This window comes from Phragmites australis, chromosome 2 (genome assembly GCF_958298935.1).
Source record: "Phragmites australis chromosome 2, lpPhrAust1.1, whole genome shotgun sequence".
In the NCBI taxonomy this organism is placed as follows: Eukaryota; Viridiplantae; Streptophyta; class Magnoliopsida; order Poales; family Poaceae; genus Phragmites; species Phragmites australis.
The window spans coordinates 393,248-410,866 of NC_084922.1; the positions used below are offsets into that span (position 1 = coordinate 393,248).

Genomic DNA, 17,619 nt, shown 5'->3' on the forward strand with positions numbered 1-17,619 from the left:
AGATAAAGCTCTGAGATTTAGGAATATGATTTCAATCAAAAATATTTAAATTCGATTTGGATCTGAGTTCGAAAGAATCTAAGAAAATATTGGAATTGAGAGACATTCAAATCAGACCTCCACTCAAGAAAGCATAAAAACCATAAACCAATTGCGTATAAATAAACTTAAGGCAGGGATTACTTTAAAATAAATTTGGCGCATTTTGAAATACTTAGCCAATTAATACTAGTTTATATAATCATATACATATTTCCTTGATTTTATTTGGTTTAATTTACTATAGAAAAATTAAATTTGCACTGAAATTTGCTATTAATTAATATGCTAAATTCAGAATGTTATATTATTTATGGTGGCTGGGGGCTAGTGCATATACTGAGTGCATGGGCTTGGTTGGGAGTTGGAGCATAGGACTCCCTATGAAATATGAAAAAGTTATGCCATTGATGCTAGACAGAGATTCTCTGTGTCAGGATAGAGGTATTGTCATTTAATTTATGATTAATGCTCTACTATGTGGTCACTTCATGTCTACAGCCTACGTCATGACAGAGGTGTTGTCTTTTTATGGTTAAAGCTAAGTTGTGTGGTCACTTCGTGTCTAGAGCTAGACTCAGGACAAATGTGTTGTTATTTCATACTTGAAGCTCTATCGTGTGGTCACTTCGTGTATAAGTATATTTCTAAGTAATATTTTTCATATATTGGATAGAATTGTGCTTGGATAGTATATTAATACAATAAATGTACCATCACATTGATTAGACATAAAATTCACAAATAGTTTATAACATAGTACGTTAATATAAGACAGTAACCATATACCTATCGAACTGAACTAATGAAATGAAAATGTAAACAAAAGAAATAGTCGTGGCTGTCATTTGCATAGTTCTTAGTGGATAGATGTTGAATACCTAGAACATCTCAAGATGGCAGAGGAAAGTGGCGACACAAATTAGCGGAAGAATGCCAGTTGTGCCAGTCAATGCTATCAGGGTAAGATGGTTGTCATCTCCGAGATGGTGATGCGAAGTTGTAAGGATGGGTACTAGCAAATTCACCATCATTTTCAGGGTAATTAATGTCCTCTGGAGATGAAGGCCGGAGGGAGGGGTCGTTGTGGCATGAAATCATCGTCGTCGTCGTCATCTTGAGCTATCATGGTAGTAGCATATCCTATTTCATTGTCGATTGTATGGCATCTCAATGTGATGTGTGAACGTCCTCTTACAGTGTTCCTTGAACCTTCTCCTATATTGCTATTGGAACATCGAGGCATTGGGGGTATAAAATCATTATCCTCATCGTCCTCATCGATTTGTGGGTGAGTAATAGAGGGCACCCCTATACCCCTTAGGTTTGCTAAACGCTGTTGTCTTCTACGCGAACCGGACATCGCACCCCTGCTGAATAGCATATACATCACCAAAAAGTTTGTGATTTCTTTGTTGATCAATTGTGCATCTTCCAAGAATACCTAACGCAAAAGAGGAGCATTTGAATCAATGGAAAAGGGATAAGTAGTATGACAAAATAGAAAATGACGAACCTGAATGTAGGATGCATATTGGTCGGGTAACATCACTATTGTTCTTTGCTTCCTAGAGAAACCTAGCACAGAAGGATGGTCGGCCAGTTCGCACACCCTGAGATGCATTTGATGTTGCTCGTGCAAGAGGACCCTAAGGTCCTCGGTAGTTACATGTTGGAGCAGAGCGGTTAACGCAGAACAGAAGGGTCTTGCATGCAATTTGTCCACGACTTGTATTAGTTTGTTCTCCTTGAAGGGATTATACTTCCCTTCATGTATAACATGCAAGAAGGTATTAAGTGCTATATGGATTGTTATAGGTGTCCATGGAAAGCCTGTACTCAAAGATCTCGCCATAGATTTATTGATCTTCACTGCAACATTATGGCTCTGCACCAAAGCACGAGTCCCCGATTATTTAAGAAATATTAAATAAGTATTAAATATTATAATTAATATGTAACAAAGCTTAATAAATAAATAACAAATAAATTAAAAATAATTCATCCCTGAAGGTTTAGAATTTATTGTAATTAGCTGTGACTACATGATTTTGGATGCTCCTTTGCTTGGAGAATAAACTTTGCATGGGTGTAGAAGTAACATCTATCCCTTTGATCATAATCCAAAGTGAAAGCCTATTTTAAGCACTTATCCTAAAGCAAGCAATCCTTATGTGTTGAACGGTTCATACAATTACATGCTTGATGCTAGAGCTACAATCACATGGTTGATGTTAAAGTCTACCCCAAACTGCAACATCAAAGCCGAGGATGAGGAATGGGTGAACTCGTTAAAGAAATGCAACTAGTGTGCGGTCACGTGGGATTAAGAAATGCAGTAATGATATAGTAAGTTGTATATAGAAAGTAGACACATCCAAATTTGTAAGACTAGTTCATGAATCAAAGATGCATCATGAAACAAACATGTAAGTTACAATAGCAAAGGTAAAATCCTACTGCTATCTCCCTAGCTGCCCTTGGCCGTTTCCACCATCATGGTCCTGTAGCTGCTGCCGCCGGTTCACCCTCACGTGACCCCTAGAGTAGGTCAGGGCGTTCGGTGGACCAACATGCTTGGTAGGCCTAGTAGCGATCACATGTGTCAAGGCCTCCTCCATTGTCTGCTACGTCGATAGTGGAGCACTGGGCAACTGGGACCGCGTGACGATGTCGTAGTCCGGTGTAGTCCCAAAGAAGTCCCTCACGAGGTCGAATGGGGGGTTCTGGCCCAGGCTCAGCCTCCTGACTCGGGTATGATGACTGCGATGGTGCCACAGTCATCCATGTATAATCACTCAAGAGGCCTATGAACGGATGAATTTATTAGATACGGTATATGTGCAAATGAATGTATTAGTATAAAATACAATGTTGTACCTCTATGGTATGCAGGAACAGCAGTAGATGGCAAGGCGTGAGTGTTGAATGGTGCAGGTCTGAACGGTGGACGTGCGAATGGTCGAGGTGCAGATGAAGACATCCCGGCTTCATCACTGTAGTAACATGCGGAACATATTAGATATACTATTGAATATATTGAATGTGGTAGTGTCAGAGGGTGAACTCCTCAAGTGGGGATCCGGAGGGACCCCCCTTTGAGATTCGGTCGGGGGATGATTCTGAACCCGCTTCGTAGATGAAATAAATGGGAGTAAATGAGATGCAGGTGGAGGTGGAATGATCGGATGCAGGAAGGAGTAAATGCTTTTAGACAGGTTCGGGCCGCACTGAGCGTAACATCCTACTCCTGTGTGTATGCTATAAATGCTCTGAGAATATTTCTCTGAGGATCTGCGGTGTTACAAGAATATTTGTCTAAGTCTAGAGCTTCGTGCTCCTTGTTGTTATTTGAGAGTCGTCTGGTGTTTTGTGTTTCGGTGTTGGTCCTTTTTCTTTCTCCGGGGAGCTCGACCCGCTTATATACCCGTCGGGGCGGTAGCGTGCCCAGAAAGGATGGCGCGAGTTCTAAGGCGCCATAAATGGAAAGCAACCATCACGGGTTGCTGCGCGAGGTGACGGAGAGGGTTGAAGACGCGCCCCCCGTCTGGTCTTGTTCGTCATCATTCGGCTTTTCGGTGAGTGCCCCGGGGAGGGCCCACCGGGCAGCCACTGAGCAGCCCCGTGTGCCTGCCCGGTCAGAGCAAACCTGACATAGCAGGGCGGCAGAAGGTGTGCCTCAAGCTCTGCGATGTTATCCCGAGGCGCGCCGGATGATGCGCGATGGGACCCGTGCATTAAATGTCTCCACGCCTCACTGCCAGGCCGTGGCAGGGACTGACAGCAGGCGTGGAGGGAGTGGTTGGAAATGACAGGCCACGCGCCCTCTTAAATGCAGCATCGAGCCTCTCACCGGTTGACACCTCACCGCTGAGCCTCTGTGGGGACCACCGGCGAAGGACTTCTCAGGCCCTCGAGGAACTGTGAGTGCTCGGGGGTTACTGTTCGCAGCCCCGAGCACTCTCTCCCGGATATGCCCTCTCTTGATCCTCGGGAAACCGAGTGCTCGGGGGCCACTGTTCACGGCCCCGAGCACTCTCTCCCGGAAATGACTTTCCTTGGGTCCTCGGGGGACTCGGGGGGCACTGTTTGCAGCCCCGAGCACTCTTTCCCGGAACTTGGCTTTTCTTATCATCGGAGAACTTGGGTGCTCGGGGACCACTGTGCATGGCCCCGAGCACCCTCTTCCCGGCACTTGGTCTTCTCGGATCATCGGGGAACTCGGGTACTCGAGGACCACTGTTCATGGCCCCGAGCGCCCTCTCCCGGAACATGGTCTTCTCAGACCTCGGGGAAATAACCCCCGAGGGAGGGCGCCACGTGGCACTCTGCTGTTCTGGCCTCGGGACTCGGGGACCCCTGGTTCCTGTGTAACCGACAGGTAGTATATTGGAACACATTACCTGAGAGGCCTATGATTGGTGAAAGTGTTGGCACTAGCAATGGTCTAGGTGTCAGCGTTGATAAGTATGTAGGTGCACCTAAAATATTTTTCAAAATTAATGCATCAGTAATAATAGAATATCGCTAACTACGTGTGCTGTGAAAAATGTGTACCTGTTGTGTCCGGCCCTAGAGGCCGTGGTCAAGGTAGCGGTGTGGATGTCGGTCCCGGTGGAGGTCGTTGCACATCAGACCTCCTGGATGACTCTGCATGGACCCCACTCGACCTGGAAGGAGCACCAGCGACGTCTGCGGTGGATCGGCATGAGGTAAGTTTCAGGGCCCACGTGTTCTTATTGGAAACCCGCTTGACAAAACACACTACATCCATCGCACTGGGGGACATCATCGGTCTCCATATCTGCGACCCCCCTCGCGTACGGAACAAGGGTCCTTGACACCAGGTGGCCTTAGCCGCTGGTGAACATAACCCAGCCGAACAACCAAAGCAGGTAGGCCTCCAAGTGCCTCGAGACCGAGTACACACCGACGTCGGGTGGATGTATGTAGGCTTGAAGTAATGCAAATGATGATAATAAAATATCTTTGAAATCGTAAAGTAAATGAGAAGGTAAATTACAAGGTACCTGAAATTGGAGGATCCACTTCTTCATGGGCCCTTGCGAATCCGACAGGAACTCGGGCACGTAGGCAGGTGCATCGTCCGTCCGCTGAATAGGGGCAAACCAATGGTGCATGACATTCATCTAGTCTGTATCCATGTTGATGACTCCAACGGCGGCTCCAGCGCAAGGTAAGCCTAACGGGTAGGCTACGTCCTACAACGTTGGAGCCATCTCTTCACATGGGAGGTGGAAAGTGTGGGTCTCAGACCTCCACCGGTCAACCAGTGTAACGATCAGCGAGCTGTTGAAATAGAATCACCTCGCCGCTATTTCAGAGTTCTCTGTCACTCGGGCCTCCACCAAATGACACAACGGCAGGAGTCCAGATGCTGCCAACCTGAACCATTTGGAATATTAAGTGAATATAGAGCATGCAATAAATAAATAATCAGGCACATATGGTGCTTCCAATGATAGTTGATCGTAAGTAGCTCCCTAGGGGCGCGTGGTCAGAAAACTCCTAACTCCGTATAGTGAGCGGCAGACAGGAAGCTGCGGTGCTTCTTATCCACTGCAAGGTCAAGAAGCTTGGGGGTCGGTGGGTACGTCCTATCTGTATTGAAACCAAATATAAACATTCTGTTAAATGAAAATATACATACAATTAGGTGAACAATATATAACATACAGCTACACAAAGTTACATGAACATATTACAATATATAGGTACATAATCAAATACAAATGTAAGGTCCAAATACAGTGTACATATGTAAGACAAAAACCTTACAAATATAACATCGAGACACCATGTGTATTTTTCGGACAATACTTGTATGTGTGACTTGTTTCATCGCACTTGCTTCATCGTTTCACCCTTAGACTCGCCTCGGATTGATCCATATCGTTTCGAATCCGTCGAGTTTGTCGACGTCTCGGTGTGTATTTCATTCTCTTAAGTCTGGCACATAGTCTGACAAGTTCCGATGGAAGAACTCTATTTCCTTAATGTGACAGATATGCTCTATTACTATTAAGCACTCATAATAGTCAACCCACTTCCCACTAAGTGTGTGCACTCTCCACAGACAATCAGACACCAAAACTTGACATCGTACTCTCTTTTGCTCGACTTCACAACCTTGAACTACATTCGAAGAGACAACGACCAGAATTTGACTGTATCAATAACAACCTCCTTACTAAGGTACATAGCACCCTGAGACATCTCGTTCTCATGATATTTATAAGGTATCTGATGACCCTCACTCACTGCTAGCTTCGAAAATTCCTGATTCCTCCACTCTGCAGGAACAAGAGTATTTCCCTTCTCGTCGGATGAATCCTCATCGGTAATGACTTCCTCCAGCTCTTGATCCTCCCTCTGCATCTCTTCAATTATGCTACAGATGTGCTCCTCCTCATCGGCTATACCCCTCGGTTGCATCTCCCGCACATCCCCAATGTCTTGCTCGTCCCCTATAGTTGCTAGGTCTGCTTCATCCATCACTGCCTGACTTGGATCCTTCTAGTATGTCTCAACTAGTAGCACAAGAGGAAGACCATGTTCATATGATATATCTACGTACTTCCTCCAAGTAGATGTCGCATTAATCGAGACGAGCTCTCCAAAGCACCCCTGAGTAGCACGGCTTAGCATAGCTCTCAACTTAAGCTCATGTTGCTAGGGGTCCAGTTGAAAATGGCGCATCAACCATTTGCATACGTCCACTATGGTCTTCTCATTGGTTCTACTAAGTCCCTTGATGATATGTTAAAGTTCAGAGAGATCTATACTGCTATGACCATAACCAATTTGACATTCATCATTATATATCTAAAAATATACTTTATCGGATATCCCTAGAAACATTATATGTCCAATGTTAATACCAGAAAACTATACTTCTAATTATTGAAACTCTAACAAAATTACTGACACCGATGATCACATAACAATACATACTTCTGATTATCGGAACTCTAAAAAAATTACCAACACCGATGATCACCTAACAATACATTTAGTTCACTACAATCAATATTACTTATAAACAAACTAACTGATTTAAACTAATTGACCATCTGTCTATTTAATAAAATTTGTAATTATCTATAATTATTACTTACATCATTATTTTGTAAAATCTAGATAATCAAAACTACCGTACTCTAAATATTACTGTACATCTGATGCTTATCCTACTATATTAAAATTGATCTTTACAATATACTATAAAAAACAACATATCCTACATTTTTAAACCATAGATCTCATACAATATAACTACTGTTATATCGCTAAATCCCAGATCTAGTGATATTTTAATTACTAATAAAAACATAAGTCTAGAAAAATTACTAAAAAATTGAGATCCAAAATATGCAGATTAAAAATAGTAGGGCTTTACCATACTGCACCCCTCTCCTCTCCTCCCGCTCTCTTTCTTTTTTTCTAGATTTAAATAGATATTTTGACTGATTTTCAGCCTTTTTATACTATGAGAGCAGTGGGGTGGCGAGAACAGGGGGCTACCGCTCTGTGAGAGGGCAAGTATGGAGGGCTAACCACCTATCAAGACTGCGGGCGGTAAGAGGCGGTACGACCGACGAGCGTGGGGATGAGCCATATCCGCTATCTGAGATGACAGTAAGGGGTGACACTATCACCATAGCATCATTACCATCATCAGCTCTTTCAGAGGACGGTTGGTGCCTATTTATACAAATATTATCATCCAAGATTTATTTCTTTAAATATTAATAATAAAAATAGAAAATAAAAAACTCGAGCACGGTTACCCATCGGGCCGTATATGTTAGAGTAAACATGGTCAAATGGGCCGTTCGTGCCGGCCCGCGTGCCTTCCCCTCGGCCCACGGCACGGCCCGTCAGTGACCTTGCCGTGCCGGACCGGTCCGGGCACGATTTCAGCCCGACGACCCAGTCGGCCCGACGGGCCGAAATAGATAAAAAAAAATATTAAAAAAATGAAAAAAATACAAAAAAATACATAAAAATATAAAAAATAGATAAAAAATATATTTAAAAATAGCTAAAAAATAAAAATAAAAATAAAAAAATAGAAAATAGTGCCGGGCCGGACCGTGCTGGGCCGTGCTGTGCCGGCCCGTCGTGCCGCGCGCTCGACCTAGGTACGGCCCGTGGCGTCGTACCGTGCCGGCCCGGCCCATCGGTGATCGGGCCGTGTCGTGCCTGGGCCGTGCCTACAGTGCCGTGCCTCGGGCCGACTCAGTAGGCACGGTCTATTTGGACGTCTTTAGGTTAGAGTGGTAAATAAGTGAAAAAAAAAATCAATTGGCTCCACCAAGAGATTCCATCTTTGCCGAAGCGCCGCCGCGTTCGTTCCGGCGATGGATCGCGACGGCCGCCCCGGGTGGCTGCCGTCGCTGGGCTTCGCCTTCCTCAGCTTCAACTGTGGCATGGCCATATATCGCTCCAGAGACGACCCCTCCTCCGTTGCCTTCGTGGTCATCGCCTACCTCGCCCTCATCATCCTGTTCCGATGCCTCCACCTGTTCGAGCGCAACCCCGGCCGCAGGGGGCGAGGCCTCAAGGCTGCCGTCTGGGGCCTCTCCACCCTCCTCACGCTCATGTTCTCCTACAAGGTCGCCGCCATCATGCCGCTATGGGCCCAGCTGCTCGTCTGGGCTATGGGGATCTTCACCATCGTCGCCGGGTTCTACGCCTTCTTCGTCGCGCACCAGGAGGACCCTTGATTGATGGATTCACAGCGAGATGGTACGCTTATTATGCCCACTTGCTGCTTCCATCTAGTATTTCTATTTAGCTTTCCCGCTGCTTCACTTCACTTTTTAGATCTATCTGTTCAGATTTCAGAACAAATTAAGACTCCATCTTTCTGGTCATGCATTTATGTGCTGACTTGACTCGGATTCTGTTAGAGCAAAGACTTAATTTTTACTTTCGTTTGCTATCCGTTTCGATGATTGATGTGACTAGATCTGCCTAGAACAATTCTTGACTCATCTTTTAGGGTTGGGGCTTTGGATTTGTCGACTTATTGGGCCCAATAATGAGAATCTTCGGGATGAACAGGAACACCTAAATGAAGCCACAGTACCAACACTTGCATACCAAATTGTGGGTTTTAGATCAGAGGGTTGGGATTTCTCAGTGCTTATCGGAAGGAGCCAGTAGAGTAGCAAATCTGAAACAGTCATGCTAAAATCACATGGTGGGGATTGGGGAAAGTTGAGAGTATGCAGCAGGAGCGGGCAAACAGACAGGGATTGTGATCGGTAAGTTCGTTTGCTGTGCTTTTTGCGGTTTTGGCAATGAAGGAGATATCGTTGCTACCTAGGCCATATTAGAGACTGGAATGAACTGTGTTGACTTGTAGAGTAAGATACAAGGCATGGACACTAATGAGGAGTCAGGCCACCCTTTGTCGAGCTAGGGGTAATTCATTCGAGAAGTCAACGTGGAGAAGCTAGGCTACATATCGTTGCTAGCTAGGCCATGTAAGACTTAGGAGTGGAAATAGCATCCGATCAGCTGGAGTGAAGCCGCTGCGCTACCGCATTTGGTCCGGCAGCGATGGGTCATGAGGGGCAGCCGGGATGGCTGTCGTCTCTGGGTTTGGCGTTCCTGAGCTTCAACTGTGGGATGGCCGTCTACCGTTCCCGGACTGAACCCTTCTCCGTCGCCCTCGCCTCCTTCGTCGTTGCCTACCTCGCCCTCATCCTCCTATTCCGCTGCCTTCCAACGGATTTTTTTTCCCAAAAAAATTCATGAAAATTTCAATCATGCCGCTTTGGGCTCTGGTGCTTGTTTGGGCCATGGGGCTTGTCGTCAGGTTCTACACTTTCTTCGTCGCACACCCGGAGGACTCTTGAATCTTTGATTCATCTTCATCACGCCCTATATGGTACGCTAGTAATATGCTCAGTTGCAGCTTCCGATCTAGTAGTATTTCTATTCAACAAAGTCTTGACTAAACTAGACTTTGTTAGATCTGTTCAACAAGGCTCCATCTTTGTTGACTTTTCTTTAGATCTGTTCAGATTTCAGAACAAAGACTCCATCTTTGTGGTCTTGCATGCATCTGTTTGTTTGACTTGGGTATGGTTAGATCTAAAATTCTTACTTTTGTGGTTTGTTTGCTATCTCTTGACATGATTGACTTGATTAGATCTTGCTCGAACAAGTCTTGACTAATCTGAGAGACATTAGGTTGGTTAGGGCTGGGGATTTGGAATTGTCAACTGATATGATTGGGTCGCATAAGGGGGATCTTTTTGGATTAACAACTAAATGGAAGTTATTGTTGCATAAACTAACAGTAGATGTTCTTATTGTTGCATAAACTAACAGTAGATGTCGTTAATGATATGGAATCGTGCGGGTTCGAGTTTCTCATTAGTAATCGGAAGGACTGAAGGAGCCAGTAGAGCAGCAAGTTCGAAACAGTCTACATTGGCTACAATCACATGGTGGGGAAGGTCGAGAGTATGGAATGAAGGAGCCAAACAGATCGGGTTGCAAATTGTAAGCTCCTTTTCTGTGCTATTTGTGGTTTCAGTTAGAAAGGAGATATCGGTGCTAGCTAGGCCACGTAAAGATTGAAGACTGTTAGAAAGGAGATATCGTTGCTAGCTAGTCTGGAGGGAACTTGTGCTGACATGCTGTTGAGAAACTGAGTAAGATAGAAGATGTGGACTTGGTGCATGAGTTGGGTCACCCTGTTAGAAAGGAGATATCGTTGCTAGCTAGTCTGGAGGGAACTTGTGCTGACATGCTGTTGAGAAACTGAGTAAGATAGAAGACGTGGACTTGGTGCAGGAGTCGGGTCACCCTTTGTTGAGCTTGGGGGTAATTCATTTTGACGTGGACTTGGTGCAGGAGTCGGGTCACCCTTTGTCGAGCTTGGGGGTAATTCATTTTCGAGAGGACGACAGGGAGAAGGACTACAAAAACACTTAAAAATGAATTTAGAAAAAGAAAACACTGAAAAATGGGGGAGACGAAAGAGGAGTTTCCCTTCTACTGTTATTGCACTGTTTGGGTTATGGAACAAACCAGTGCACATATGTCGATTTGCATGTTCTTACCATTATTTTCTTCTAGGAAATGAAACAGCATCTCTAGTGTTTCAGATTGTCAGAACATATAGGTGCTTGCGATAATTCTCATTTCATGATTGTAGTTTCAGAAAAGTATGCGCAAGTATACGCAATCCGCATTCTTTCCCGCTTGTAGCGACTTTCGTTATTGATGTTTCTGGAGACATCAAGAGAACAGCTTACAGCAGTACACTATATATCATTCAATTTATCCTTTTCCACACAAGGTTGGCTATCTGCACTGCATAACTCATGAGGAATTTAAATGAGATCAACATGTCGCACCTGGACCTGCAGGTTTTTCTGCAATTTTGAGTGGGAAATGCCATAAATTAATTAACTTAAGGCATCTTTCATTGTTTGTCATTGTCCTGTTTTCAGGATACTTGACGGACTTCGGTTCCATTATGTTGTCTTTGCACCATCCGAAGAAATTCCATGACCATAGCAGAAAGGAGCCCTGAAAGATACTTCTTTGTTGAATAAAGTTAACCTTCATATTTGAGAATATTATTTTGTTGCCCGAAAACATCAGATACCGTTTGCAGAGTGGCTGTTTAAATTTGTGTTAAATCTTTGGCTATATAAATCGGTTTGCTTCTAGCAGGTGCATATCTTTGAGCAGTGCAGAGATTGGTTTTCAGTAACAAAATCTGTTAACCCTGAGAGCTGTGTGTCTGTCTACGTTAACACCATACTAGCTAATTACTCGGGTGTTGCAACGAAAACACAAATATTAAACTGCCGGCGAGGCGAGCATAGCGGCGATAAGTTTTATTTTCTTTTTTTTAAGAAATAGTTAGAAATTTAGAATAGTTGTAAAATAGATATAGTTAGAAAAATTAGAGATTAGGAAAAAATATAGGATATGAAATAGTTAGAAAAATAGTAGGTGATTTAGAAAAAAAATAGTAGAAAATAGTTAGGAAAATTAGAAATAATTAGAAAAATAGTAGGAAAATAGTTAGAGAATATTAGAGAAATGTCGAGTAGAGTAGATAATTTTAAAAAATAAGGATACAAAATTTAGAATAGAGTAGATATAGTTTGGAAATTAGTTATAGGTAGAAAATATAGTATAGTTAGTTAGAAATTGTAGAATAGTTGGAAAAAGTTCAGATATTTTGGTAATGTAGAGTTAAAATGGGTTATCTAATATGATTTGAAAATTGGATATTATTAGACGTACAATTTTTTTGTCAATGTAGGAATTGTACATTTGAATCGCTGTGGATTTTCTCAGGATTGTATTTAAAATGGAAGGTGGGAAATGTGATTCATTTAGAATTTTGAGCAGAAAATTTTAGATACGTGTACAATAGATAATGTAGCATAGAGCATATATGGTTAGGAATTTTGTAATAGTTAGATAATATATACTAGTTTGAAGTCGAATTGTTATGAATATGTAGTGCCAATAATTCATAGATGTAGGAAGTTTAGAATAGAAATGAAGTAAAAAAATTTACAGCAATACATTTATAATAGTGTGAACAAAAAAAGTATGTTAGCGGTGATGTTTGCGTAGAATACAAGTGATGATGTTGAATAGATTTTGTGGTCGTAGCTATGGTATGTTGATTATAATTATTTAACCTGAATGGGCATATACAACGCAGGCCCTCAGAAGCGCCTATACATAGCGGAAGAATAAAGCGTGCGGATAATGTCAAGAGAGGTCGAGGTAGACCAAACTTGATATGGGAGGAGTCTGTAAAGAGGGATCTGAAAGACTGGAATATCACCAAAGAACTAGCCATGGACAGGGGTGCGTGGAAGTTAGCTATCCACGTGCCAGAGCCATGACTAGACTTGCAAGATCTTATGGGTTTCATCTCTAGCCTATCCCAACTTGTTTGGGACTGAAAGGCTTTGTTGTTGTTGTTGTTGTTGTTGAGTATAATATGGTTGTTGAATCAGGTATGTTGATCGTAGTGGGGTTCATGGTGTTTTACGCTTTGAGATATGTCATGCAGTGCGATAATGGGGTGGATTTAAGTAACTTTCAGTATGTGAACATAGATATGTATAGTTCGGGAGAGATTCAGCGGTCCCAAGTGTTAGGTTGGTTGTATAATCTGCTGCAACTTAGTACTATACATCAGCGGTTGATGATGAAGGTTTCGATTTCAAGACGTCGAGAAACCATGTGGCAGTGGGAGCTCTTGGAGGTTACATGTTTGAAGCAATGGTGGCAATTTATGTCACTGGGATTGAGACGAGGTTTTTTTCCATTGCATCCTTGTAGAAGCGAGCGATGTTAGGTGGACAGAAGCCAAACCTAGCACTGTAGAAGCTGTTGGTGAAAATATTGTCCATAAGGAGGTGCAAGAGAGTGTGGTTTCGTAGTTACCCTTGCATACTAGTGCACCGGTTGAGATATAGACTGTAAAAGAAGAACATAACGACGGGGAAGAAAATCATGCCGTGATGCATGCTGATCATGAAGAGAGGGACGAGATAGTAGTAGACCAGATGGGGGCAGATAACAACGAGTCTCACACATTTGTGGACTCAGGTGCAGGAATCATGGAAGAATGGACAAATTTTGCATTGGAGAAGTTGACGTTGAACGATGGATATGAGTTGGCATGGGAGTATGATTCCTCGTCATCCTGCAGTCGACACGTTCTTTACTAATCATGTTTTCAATCTCGTAATCTAACTTCATTTTGGAGGATGACAAGGAAGGGTCAGGGCATGATGTACGATGCAACTTGGAGGGGTAAGATGCAGGCGTGGGTGGGCAGACACGGCTGCACACGTCCATGTCCCCATCGGGCCTTACGACCCTAGGACGGTGGACGCGTATTTGCGCTGGTTCCATGAGGTGATATGGGTTAAGTGCATCCCAATGCCTTCGGAGCCACCGCAACACGAGCCGGAGGTCACCGACACGTTCGCTACGGAGCTGGCGGCGACGTACCGCTCAATGATATGTGACGCTTGTTAGATTGTACTGACTTTTGTTTTTATTATTAAATGTGTTCTATCGGGCATTGTAGGCGGACGTGTGCAGGGACGTCGGCACGAAGGTACTAGACTTTGTAGACCACTGAGAGTCGGTCCCACAGCGGGTTAACCCGGACGAGCTGATGGCCGGTCTGCATCAGCTGGCACGTTGTTGCCTAGACAGGTTTTGACGTGCTTCGTGCTAGAGGTTATCGGACGTCATCGAGCCTACCACACAGATGATGTCGCCGTCACGTGTGCGGGCTACGCTGTCACGCTTCCACACGAAACTAGCCTCTTCATCTCGGCCAGCACCGGTGCGGTACATGCCAACTCTTGTTTCCGCTCGGGTGCTTCACTTCTAGGTCCATCATTATCAATGCTATCACTCGTGATAGTATCTTTCATATCAACTATACTGTGGTGCACGATATTTGACATACTTGTAGCATGCAACAATTCCAGGCTCCTTTAACGCAGCGTTCAGCTCATCGCACTCCGTCACGGACGACTGTTTGGCATTGTCGACCGACGAGGAGGGCCCATCGCAGACAATGGGGGCACCTCTACCGACGCAAGCGATGGAGCCTGACGCTACCACCCCTCCAAACGCTGCTCACCCTCGGCACCCTCCACAAAGAAGATCATTGTGGTTTTCGTAGAAATCTCTACCATAGACGTCTAAATAGGGGTGTGGATGTGGTGGATCGATGGAGTCATCGAGAGGATGAGGATATACCATTCTCTCGATTCAATTCGAGGTCAGGAGATGTGTGAGTAGAGAATTGATTGAGTTCTATTTATACACAAGAAGTTTCGACAGTAGTGGATAGATGCGGCAGCACTGAAAAGCCTATTGGCTACATTACACTGACCTATTAGGTATACCACTAAAAAGTTCTCGCCTTTGATGTCAAATATGTTCTACATTATAAAGTCACAAAGTCTAATGGGTGACTGTATGGATAAGTTAGTTACTATCTGAAACAAAAGTTAATAAATCATTCAAATATTACATAAATTAAATACCCCATAACACACTAATGAAGGATCAATGTTTGAACACTGGAAGAATCTCATCCTATAGGTTTTGAGCTCATGAGATACTTTCATTTCGCATGCAGTACCACTTGCACAACGGCGGTGGTATAGTAAACGTAGACATACCAGAGCTCCTCATCTCTTTACTTCATCTTGGATTTGGGGCATGGATAACATACGCAGTTCAGTATTGTCTTTTATAGTCGTTCGCAGCATCAATTGCAAACACACACTGCCGCAACCACACCCTGTTGCCTACACATCACCTATGTCGTGAGTCCGCTTTAGACATGAAGTGACCACACGTCTCAGTTTTTAGCACAAAATGATAACATGTTGCTGCAACATAACATCTCTGTCGTGACTCACACTTTAGACACGAAGTGACCACAAGACAGAGCTTTAAGCATGAAATGACAACACATATGTCGTGAATCAGGCTTTAGACACAAAGTGACCATACGACTCAGTTTTAACGATGAAATGACAACACCCTTTGTCCGGACTCATGCTTTAGATATGAAGTGACCATACGACAAAGCTTTAATCAAAAATTAAATGATAGCATCTTTTTACTGACTTAGGTTTTAGACATAAAGTGACCACACGATAGAGTTTTAACCATAATGACAACTCAGAGGTTCATTTACTGGAAAGCGGCAGTAATAAGTATCAGCTGCCCCTTTCTTTCGAGAGGTATCTCAACACATGCCTAGGCTTTTATGTGCTTTTAAAGGTAACCCAACTATGTTGTCCTTGTATCATTGATGATTACTTGAGATTATTCCTGCACGATGGAAAATGAACTGCTCCATGTTGTCAAAGAAGAGGGAGCTAGAGTTGGAGATAGAAGCGTACGAGTCACGCATACCATGATGTGATTGCGTTATAATAGCAAGCTATGCTTGTGCAGAATGAAATGATCACACCAAGTAATAACTTTCACAGGGAATCTCTGTCAAGTATCAATATCATAACTTTTTCATCTTTTATAGGGAATCCCACACTCCAGATCCCAGTCATGCTCATGCACTCGGTTCATGCACCACCCCCAGCCACCATAAATAACCATACCCTTAATTATGGATACACCACTCCTTCCTTAGCTCTCTCAACTGCAATATCTTTCTCAATTCCACCAAGCCCACTTAAGAAATATTAGGGAATTTTCATCTCCTAGGGGGTCGAACTGCCAATATACTTATGTGGTGACACTTATAGGTTTCGCGAGTCCTAGGACATGTCTTACACATATGGTCTATGCTTCTTTATGTATGCTAACTGCCGATACAACAAGCCTCGACATGAATCGTAGAAGTACCAACCGGTATAGCGACATACATTATTCATGAGACACTTTTTATACGATTTCATGCACCGTCTTACTAATCTCCTCTCTTTTTTCATTTGTCAAGTCACCTCCACCTATATGTGACTTCATGGAATGATTCGACAGAGAGCAAAATAAGCATTAGAAGCGGTGAGTCGACATGAGCATACGGTAGAAGAGAAAACGTATGAACGCCAAGAGTATGAGCAATAGTAGGAGTAACTACGGTTGAAGCGTCAGGAGGAGAAGCGCATGAGGAAGGCAGCGGAGGAGCACGCTGCGGCTGAAGCATGCGAAACAGAGGGGGAAAGTGAGCGGGAGAGGGCCTATCGCGTTAAGGCGATGGGCCCTGATACCCTAAAAAAGTGCAAATATCCGAGGTGCACTCAGTAGAAAGTATCTAATGTAACTCGTTATATTTTTATTCTCTAAAGCATGTTAGGATTAGCAGCGGCACACTACTAGTTTAGTCTTTTTACGTATCATATATACCAACGTTTGTTGTCATCATCTCTTTATGGTTATCAGCGTATGTAACTTATGTGCAGGGTTCTATGATAATTGTGCTTCCTAACTACCATTGTTCATAAAATTTTAGATCAACTAAATCAAGAATATCGATAAAATCACATCGAACCAAAAATAGGAAAAAAAAAATGAATCACTCCATGATGCTATTAGCCTCAGCCTCATTAGAAAACATCTACACGTCTCATTGTCTCAGCCTTGGTGTAGTCGTTGATATTTTCGAAAGAGTGTGAATTCCTGTATAGGATGTACACTGAGTTCTAGCGGTGTCTTATTGATGTTTCACAAATTATTATTAAAAGTCAAATAAAAAGAGACGTAACATGTTGGCACATGGAATATCGACATGTTAGAATTAGCAGCAATACGCTATTAGGTTAGTCTTTTTCCGTACCAATAGACCTATCGGTTAGCAACTAGATGATACCCATATCTGTGTCTACCCGAAGGCCTATCGGCATACGAAATGCTAACATGCCGTTTCTTCGTATTCCGTGTGCCAACAAGCCTCGGACCCAGTGCCACGTAGCATGTCGGCATTCGAGGTACCAACAAGTATCTATAATTATAATTTTGTAAATTCGACTATTATTTCTACAATTTTCTAATAAA

General features: G+C 43.3%; 1 protein-coding gene across 2 annotated transcripts; it reads left to right on the plus strand.

Annotated features, from left to right (window-relative positions):
* Positions 1 to 8,338: 8,338 nt before the first annotated feature.
* On the plus strand, positions 8,339 to 16,657 carry LOC133892005 (uncharacterized). 2 transcript variants are annotated; one of them, XM_062332754.1, is made up of 2 exons: positions 8,339 to 8,811; positions 16,565 to 16,657. In XM_062332754.1, the coding sequence occupies exon 1, from the start codon at positions 8,424 to 8,426 to the stop codon at positions 8,787 to 8,789; it is 366 nt and encodes a 121-aa protein (XP_062188738.1). In that variant the 5' UTR covers positions 8,339 to 8,423; the 3' UTR covers positions 8,790 to 8,811; positions 16,565 to 16,657. The 2 variants fall into 2 exon arrangements, with proteins under 2 accessions (XP_062188738.1, XP_062188729.1); XM_062332745.1 differs by lacking the exon at positions 16,565 to 16,657 and adding an exon at positions 11,538 to 11,768 and having other exon boundaries at positions 8,340 to 8,811.
* The last annotated feature ends 962 nt before the right edge of the window (positions 16,658 to 17,619 follow it).

Excerpts from the sequence above, each read along its gene's own strand:
- LOC133892005 (XM_062332754.1), top strand. The coding sequence starts at position 8,424 with ATGGATCGCGACGGCCGCCCCGGGTGGCTGCCGTCGCTGGGCTTCGCC.